Raw genomic sequence first — 9,180 nt, forward strand, 5'->3', positions numbered from 1 at the left:
GAAATAAAACAACACTGATTTGTGTTGAATCCATTTTTGTTGTTGTTGTTGTTGTTGTTTCTCTCATTTCAAGGTAAGAAATGGTGTGTGTTAGTTATTTTGTTTGTTTTCAGATGAATAGTGGTTGAAGGAATGGTTTGTGAAAACAGTGTGTCTGCCTTGGAAATAAGATAACCAGGTTTTGCTTTGGTCAAGTTAAATAGTCCTTTTGGATGAGACAATAAATTCAAGTCCCATGTGCAGCTTGCACTTAGCGCACATATAAAAGAACACATGGCAACAAAAGGGCTGTTCTTGGCAGAATTCTGGAGAGATAAAAAAAAAAATCCACTTTAATAGTAAAATATATAAATGGTGTTAAACTACTATAGTGATCCAATGTCCTGGGTTGAGCAGCACAAATTTCACAGAGAAATCTCTTGTGACCCCTCAAAAACATTTGCAATACAGATTATGAAGTTGACTTCCTTACGACGTGGCAATGAGTTCTGTTTCAGTTTCTGGTTGTCAGGGTGCAAACTGATTTATGTATGGTACCACACTTTACCTGCCAAAATTTCTTCTTTTTTTTTTTTTATAAGAAAGCATTTGCCAGATGAATGCATAAATCCCAAGGCGCTGGTAAGACTCTCAACCTACCTCCTCCATCTTTATTTTTTTTGTTTGTTTTTTTTTTTTTTTTGGGGGGGGAGGGGGTGATAAAACAATAACATGATAGATAACTATGGGTTTGTACTATACCAGTAAACAATGTGTTAAGGGTTTTGGTGGGGTTTTTTTGTTTGTTTTTTGTTTTTTCTCACTATTGGCTCTGAATTGGGTGGGATGGCTGAGACAAGTGTAGAATGTCATCTTTTTTTTATGGATGTGTCTATCTTTGATAATTTTGATGGAACTTGCACACCAGCACCTTGCATGTTGGCCTTTCTTCCTGACCTGTTTGAAGCACTCGCAAACAAAAAAAAAAAACCACACCAAAAAAACAAAAAAGGAAACAAACAGTTCCTTGCTGTCATGTATAATACCAAACATAAGTAGCCTCTCCCATGGCTATTTTTATCAGAATTGCCATTGCCCTAGTTCATCACTATGAAGAAACAGCTAGAGAGAGACTTCAACTCTAAAACTAATACATTCAAAGGTAAAAATGCACAATCACATGCACACACATTGATTTGTGGACAGAGTCCATACAGCTGGTGTTAGAATAATGGAGAGAGTGCTGCTATAGACAGGCTTTTTTTTCATGTCAACCAGAGACATTTATCTGCCCCCACCCCCTCCCCACCTTCTCTTGTACCATTATAACGTAAATCTGAAAATTTATTTCAATATTGTCTTCATTGTGTATGAAAGTAAATTGAAATGTTCTTGTGAAATACCCTGTATTGAGAGAATATAACTTTCATGGCAAGGATGTTTTATTTTTTTTTTCCTTTTGATGCGCAAACAAATGCAGAAGTCACAGTAATGCACGACCGACACTAAAACCTTAGCATCCACTCAGCATTACACAGCCACCACCAGCATGTGATAATGTCTCCACTTCACAGTCGGTCCCCATTCAAAAGACCCAGCACTCACTAACACTCAGCAGCTGAGTCAGTTGATGAAAAGCAAGGTCGTTAGCACGAGGCCGGGGTTGCTCGCTCGCCGTACACCACTTGAGACAAGAACTTGACGGCTGCTGTGCTTTCACTGAAACTACACAGTAGATGACCCACACTTACAAAGCTACAGACAGCAAGCATGGCAGTGGGCAAACTGGGAGTCGCGCTGGTGGTGGCTCTGGCTTCCAATGTTTCTCTCTTCTCCATGCTTATGTATCCCAGAGAACCCAGCGTGACGCCAACCACCGCCACTCCCACCACTACCAGCGGCATCAGCAACTTGGGTGGTGAACTATACGAAACCACACTACCAGACAACCTGAAAAGTACACTGAACCGAGACCAACTGGGAGGAAAGGATGAAATACTCCAGCGTCGATACGGTTTCCGCAGCAAGGTGGAAGACCGCAGCACTGGAGGGAAACGGAACGTGGATGACCCAAGTCCCGTGAACAAGGAACTGGAGTCTGCCGAAGCCAGGAGTGGACAGTCCCTTCGTCCGGCCAGTGACAGACGTCAACCCGAAGGACATGAAAGGCATGAGAAGCAGACATTCGGTGACGGATCAGAACCCAGGATTAAGAAAAGGAATATGAAAACACGATCTGAGAACGAACGACTTAACAATGATACCAGTTCTGAAAGAGACACCGATCGTCACTCCTCCCACAACAAAGCCAAGGCTGCAGACCCCAGACCTCAACAGTTCTTTTTCAGACCTGAAAGAGGACATGCTGATCCAAGAACAGGACCGGGGGATTTGGGTGTTACGGGAGAGTCACAAGTGGACGTCGACCCCCAACCAAGCAGGAGGGATCGAAGTCCCAAATCCCAAAGGGAAGATCTGGATCCTGTGTCTCAGAAAGGGGGTCTCCACCATCCTGGCTCCGATTCTGAAAAGGAGCGCGAAAACAGGAATGTACGTGCCGGATCTAACAGGAATTTCAAGCCCAGATATCTACGGCTACCGAAGGCCCAAGACCCCAGGTCTGAACTGATCAATTTCGCGCCCAGCAGAGGGGATGTGAAACCGTCTCTCGGACGAGGTAGGTATGTTCCAGGCAGGGGGTTGCGCCGAGGGCCGGGATCAGACCACCAGCTTTCTGAAATCATCGCTTCCCTGACGGACAGCGAATTGAGGCAGTTGGATTCAGCGACATCCAAGGTACGGCAAGTTTGCGTGTGTGGCTATGGGTTTTCTGTTGTGTGTTTTGTTGTTTTCCTTCAGTCCTCTCTCCCTCTCTCTCTCTCTCTGTAAGTAGGGGGAGATATCAGTGGTGGCGTGCCTCTATGTGTGTGTGTGTGTGTGTGTGTGTGTGTGTGTGTGTGTGTGCATATGTGCATGTGTGTGTGTATGCTTGTGTGTGCGCGCGCGCGTGTGCATGTACATGTGTGTGTGTTTGTGAGTGTGTGTGAGTGTGTGTGTGTGTGTGTGTGTGTGTGTGTGTTGTATGCATTCGCACGCTTGTGTGTGATGTTAACATCTTTATGTTCATTAAAAGGATATTAGACTAGGAGAGGAAGAAAGAAAGTGTGTGTGTGTGTGTGTGTGTGTGTGTGTGTGTGTGTGTGTGTGTGTGTGTGTGTGTGTGTGTTTATACGTGCGCTCGTGCGTTCGTGTGTGTATGTGTTTGTGTCTGTGCTTCTACGTGTCCGTGAGCGTGTGCACGTGCGTTTGTGCATGCGTTCGTGCGTGTGCTTGTGCGTGTGTGTTCGTGTTTGTCAGTGCATGTGTGTATGAAAACAGTACAGACTTTAACGCGCGCGGACGCTTCCTTGCTTACCTTTGCCTCACTGGCTTGCTTGGTCGCGCCACAGTTCAGTGCTTGCTCGCACACACACACACACACACACACACACACACACACACACACACACACACACACACACACCTGGTGCCAGCAGTGCAACAGAAAGAAAGGGTTGGGTCACTGTGAACAGGTACTGGTGCCAGCAGTGTATAAAGAAAGGGTTGGGTCACTGTGAACAGATACTGGTGCCAGCAGTGTATAAAGAAAGAAAGGGTTGGGTCACTGTGAACAGATACTGGTGCCAGAAGTGTATAAAGAAAAGAAAGGGTTGGGTCACTGTGAACAGATACTGGTGCCAGCAGTGTATAAAGAAAGGGTTGGGTCACTGTGAACAGATACTGGTGCCAGAAGTGTATAAAGAAAGAAAGGGTTGGGTCACTGTGAACAGATACTGGTGCCAGCAGTGTAACAGAAAGAAAGGGTTGGGTCACTGTGAACAGATCCTGGTGCCAGCAGTGTAAAAGAAAGAAAGGGTTGGGTCACTGTGAACAGATACTGGTGCCAGCAGTGTAACAGAAAGAAAGGGTTGGGTTACTGTGAACAGGTACTGGTGCCAACAGTGTAACAGAAAGAAAGGGTTGGGTCACTGTCAATACATCCTGGTGCCAGCAGTGTATAAAGAAAGAAAGGGTTGGGTCACTGTGAACAGATACTGGTGCCAGCAGTGTATAAAGAAAGAAAGGGTTGGGTCACTGTGAACAGATACTGGTGCCAGCAGTGTATAAAGAAAGGGTTGGGTCACTGTGAAGAGATACTGGTGCCAGCAGTGTAACAGAAAGAAAGGGTTGGGTCACTGTGAACAGATACTGGTGCCAGCAGTGTAACAGAAAGAAAGGGTTGGGTCACTGTGAACAGATACTGGTGCCAGCAGTGTATAAAGAAAGGGTTGGGTCACTGTGAACAGATACTGGTGCCAGCAGTGTATAAAGAAAGGGTTGGGTCACTGTGAACAGGTATTGGTGCCAGCAGTGTATAAAGAAAGAAAGGGTTGGGTCACTGTGAACAGATACTGGTGCCAGCAGTGTATAAAGGAAGAAAGGGTTGGGTCACTGTGAACAGATCCTGGTGCCAGCAGTGTAAAAGAAAGAAAGGGTTGGGTCACTGTGAACAGCTACTGGTGCCAGCAGTGTAAAAGAAAGAAAGGGTTGGGTCACTGTGAACAGATCCTGGTGCAAGCAGTGTATAAAGAAAGAAAGGGTTGGGTCACTGTGAACAGATACTGGTGCCAGAAGTGTATAAAGAAAGGGTTGGGTCTCTGTGAACAGATACTCGTGCCAGCAGTGTAACAGAAAGAAAGGGTTGGGTCACTGTGAACAGATACTGGTGCCAGCAGTGTAACAGAAAGAAAGGATTGGGTCACTGTGAACAGATACTGGTGCCAGCAGTGTAACAGAAAGAAAGGGTTGGGTCACTGTGAACAGATACTGGTGCCAGCAGTGTAACAGAAAGAAAGGGTTGGGTTACTGTGAACAGGTACTGGTGCCAACAGTGTAACAGAAAGAAAGGGTTGGGTCACTGTCAATACATCCTGGTGCCAGCAGTGTATAAAGAAAGAAAGGGTTGGGTCACTGCGAACAGATACTGGTGCCAGCAGTGTATAAAGAAAGAAAGGGTTGGGTCACTGTGAACAGCTACTGGTGCCAGCAGTGTATAAAGAAAGGGTTGGGTCACTGTGAAGAGATACTGGTGCCAGCAGTGTAACAGAAAGAAAGGGTTGGGTCACTGTGAACAGATACTGGTGCCAGCAGTGTAACAGAAAGAAAGGGTTGGGTCACTGTGAACAGATACTGGTGCCAGCAGTGTATAAAGAAAGGGTTGGGTCACTGTGAACAGATACTGGTGCCAGCAGTGTATAAAGCAAGGGTTGGGTCACTGTGAACAGGTATTGGTGCCAGCAGTGTATAAAGAAAGAAAGGGTTGGGTCACTGTGAACAGATACTGGTGCCAGCCGTGTAACAGAAAGAAAGGGTTGGGTCACTGTGAACAGATACTGGTGCCAGAAGTGTATAAAGAAAGAAAGGGTTGGGTCACTGTGAACAGATACTGGTGCCAGCAGTGTAACAGAAAGAAAGGGTTGGGTCACTGTGAACAGATACTGGTGCCAGCAGTGTAACAGAAAGAAAGGGTTGGGTCACTGTGAACAGCTACTGGTGCCAGCAGTGTATAAAGAAAGAAAGGGTTGGGTCACTGTGAACAGATACTGGTGCCAGAAGTGTATAAAGAAAGGGTTGGGTCACTGTGATCAGATACTCGTGCCAGCAGTGTAACAGAAAGAAAGGGTTGGGTCACTGTGAACAGATACTGGTGCCAGCAGTGTAACAGAAAGAAAGGATTGGGTCACTGTGAACAGATACTGGTGCCAGCAGTGTATAAAGAAAGAAAGGGTTGGGTTACTGTGAACAGGTACTGGTGCCAACAGTGTAACAGAAAGAAAGGGTTGGGTCACTGTCAATACATCCTGGTGCCAGCAGTGTAACAGAAAGAAAGGGTTGGGTCACTGTCAATACATCCTGGTGCCAGCAGTGTAACAGAAAGAAAGGGTTGGGTCACTGTGAACAGATACTGGTGCCAGCAGTGTATAAAGAAAGGGTTGGGTCACTGTGAACAGATACTGGTGCCAGCAGTGTAACAGAAAGAAAGGGTTGGGTCACTGTGAAGAGATACTGGTGCCAGCAGTGTATAAAGAAAGAAAAGGTTGGGTCACTGTGAACAGATACTGGTGCCAGCAGTGTATAAAGAAAGGGTTGGGTCACTGTGAACAGCTACTGGTGCCAGCAGTGTATAAAGAAAGGGTTGGGTCACTGTGAACAGATACTGGTGCCAGCAGTGTAACAGAAAGAAAGGGTTGGGTCACTGTGAACAGATACTGGTGCCAGCAGTGTATAAAGAAAGGGTTGGGTCACTGTGAACAGGTATTGATGCCAGCAGTGTATAAAGAAAGGGTTGGGTCACTGTGAACAGGTATTGGTGCCAGCAGTGTATAAAGAAAGAAAGGGTTAGGTCACTGTGAACAGATACTGGTGCCAGCAGTGTAACAGAAAGAAAGGGTTGGGTCACTGTGAACAGATACTGGTGCCAGAAGTGTATAAAGAAAGAAAGGGTTGGGTCACTGTGAACAGATACTGGTGCCAGCAGTGTAATAGAAAGAAAGGGTTGGGTCACTGTGAACAGGTACTGGTGCCAGCAGTGTAATAGAAAGAAAGGGTTGGGTCACTGTGAACAGGTACTGGTGCCAGCAGTGAATAAAGAAAGAAAGGGTTGGGTCACTGTGAACAGATACTGGTGCCAGCAGTGTATAAAGAAAGAAAGGGTTGGGTCACTGTGAACAGATACTGGTGCCAGCAGTGTATAAAGAAAGAAAGGGTTGGGTCACTGTGAACAGATACTGGTGCCAGCAGTGTAACAGAAAGAAAGGGTTGGGTCACTGTGAACAGATACTGGTGCCAGCAGTGTAACAGAAAGAAAGGGTTGGGTCACTGTGAACAGATACTGGTGCCAACAGTGTAAAAGAAAGAAAGGGTTGGGTCACTCTGAACAGGTACTGGTGCCAGCAGTGTAACAGAAAGAAAGGGTTGGGTCACTGTCAATACATCCTGGTGCCAGCAGTGTATAAAGAAAGAAAGGGTTGGGTCACTGTGAACAGATACTGGTGCCAGCAGTGTATAAAGAAAGCGTTGGGTCACTGTGAACAGATACTGGTGCCAGCAGTGTAACAGAAAGAAAGGGTTGGGTCACTGTGAACAGCTACTGGTGCCAGCAGTGTATAAAGAAAGAAAAGGTTGGGTCACTGTGAACAGATACTGGTGCCAGAAGTGTATAAAGAAAGAAAGGGTTGGGTCACTGTGAACAGATACTGGTGCCAGCAGTGTAACAGAAAGAAAGGGTTGGGTCACTGTGAACAGATACTGGTGCCAGCAGTGTAACAGAAAGAAAGGGTTGGGTCACTGTGAACAGCTACTGGTGCCAGCAGTGTATAAAGAAAGAAAGGGTTGGGTCACTGTGAACAGATACTGGTGCCAGCAGTGTATAAAGAAAGAAAGGGTTGGGTCACTGTGAACAGATACTGGTGCCAGCAGTGTATAAAGAAAGAAAGGGTTGGGTCACTGTGAACAGATACTGGTGCCAGCAGTGTAACAGAAAGAAAGGGTTGGGTCACTGTGAACAGATACTGGTGCCAGCAGTGTAACAGAAAGAAAGGGTTGGGTCACTGTGAACAGATACTGGTGCCAGCAGTGTAAAAGAAAGAAAGGGTTGGGTCACTCTGAACAGGTACTGGTGCCAGCAGTGTAACAGAAAGAAAGGGTTGGGTCACTGTCAATACATCCTGGTGCCAGCAGTGTAAAAGAAAGAAAGGGTTGGGTCACTGTGAACAGATACTGGTGCCAGCAGTGTATAAAGAAAGGGTTGGGTCACTGTGAACAGATACTGGTGCCAGCAGTGTAACAGAAAGAAAGGGTTGGGTCACTGTGAAGAGATACTGGTGCCAGCAGTGTATAAAGAAAGAAAAGGTTGGGTCACTGTGAACAGATACTGGTGCCAGCAGTGTAAAAGAAAGAAAGGGTTGGGTCACTGTGAACAGGTACTGGTGCCAGCAGTGTATAAAGAAAGGGTTGGGTCACTGTGAACAGATACTGGTGCCAGCAGTGTATAAAGAAAGGGTTGGGTCACTGTGAACAGATGCTGGTGCCAGCAGTGTAACAGAAAGAAACGGTTGGGTCACTGACGGTGAGCAGGTACTGGTGCCAGCAGTGTATAAAGGAAGAAAGGGTTGGGTCACTGTGAACAGATACTGGTGCCAGCCTTGCGCAGGCTGGAGACCGTGGTTCTGCGGGAGCTGGAGAGGCTGCACGAAGTCAACAGGCACCAGGAGAGTCGGCTCCAGAGGCTGGAACAGGGGCAGCTCCAGTGGTCGGAGGTCCAGGAAGCCATCCAGGTCATCAGGTACTGCAAATGTCTATCTATCTATCTATCTATATGTACGTATGTACTGTTGTATGCACACACACACACACACACACACACACACACACACACACACACACAGATATATATATATATATATATATATATATATATATATATATATATATATATATATATATATATATATATATATACATAATGTATATATATTGAGAGAGAGAAAGAGAGAGAGTAGATTTATATATATATATATATATATATATATATATATATATATATATATATATATATATATATATGCGTGAGCTTATATCATAGATTGACATAAGTTTACAGTTGTGTGTGCGTGCGCGTGCGTGCGTGTATTTGTGTGTGTGTGTGTGTGTGTGTGTGTGAGAGAGAGAGAGAGAGAGAGAGAGAGAGAGAGAGAGTAAGTGATTGGGGAGAGACAGTAGAAATTGTAGTAGTAGAAACAACAGCAGAAGTAGTAACAGCAGTAGGAGCATCAGCAGTAGTAGAAGAAGTAGTAGTAATAGTGGTGGTTGTAGTAGTAGTAGTAGAACTGACGTAGTTGTTGTTGTCGCTACTATAGTACTACTACTACTACTACCATCACCACCACCATTACCACTTCTTCTACTACTACAACTACTACTATCAAAAACGCCAGCAGTAATATTAGTAGCACCAGCGACAGTGGGTAGTAGCAACAGAAGTAGCTGTAGTAATAGCAACAGCAGTAGTAATAGTAGCAGCCACAGCGACAGAAGTAGTAGCAGCAGCAGCAGTAGTTGTAGTAGTTGTTGTTGTAGTTGTCACAACAGCAGCAATAACAA

The 9,180-nt window shown here is 45.4% G+C and overlaps 1 protein-coding gene across 1 annotated transcript in view; it reads left to right on the forward strand.

Moving 5' to 3' along the window:
• The first annotated feature begins 1,703 nt into the window (after positions 1-1,703).
• Positions 1,704-9,180, forward strand: part of LOC143285805 (uncharacterized) — an 11,885-nt gene continuing 4,408 nt past the window's right edge. Inside the window, exons 1-2 of the mRNA XM_076593233.1 lie at positions 1,704-2,775; positions 8,208-8,362. Of these exons, the coding sequence (XP_076449348.1) occupies positions 1,750-2,775; positions 8,208-8,362 (1,181 nt within the window). The 5' untranslated portion in view covers positions 1,704-1,749. The remainder of the gene's footprint in view (positions 2,776-8,207; positions 8,363-9,180) is intronic.

The sequence above is a fragment of the Babylonia areolata genome, chromosome 9 (genome assembly GCF_041734735.1).
Source record: "Babylonia areolata isolate BAREFJ2019XMU chromosome 9, ASM4173473v1, whole genome shotgun sequence".
In the NCBI taxonomy this organism is placed as follows: domain Eukaryota; kingdom Metazoa; phylum Mollusca; class Gastropoda; order Neogastropoda; family Buccinidae; genus Babylonia; species Babylonia areolata.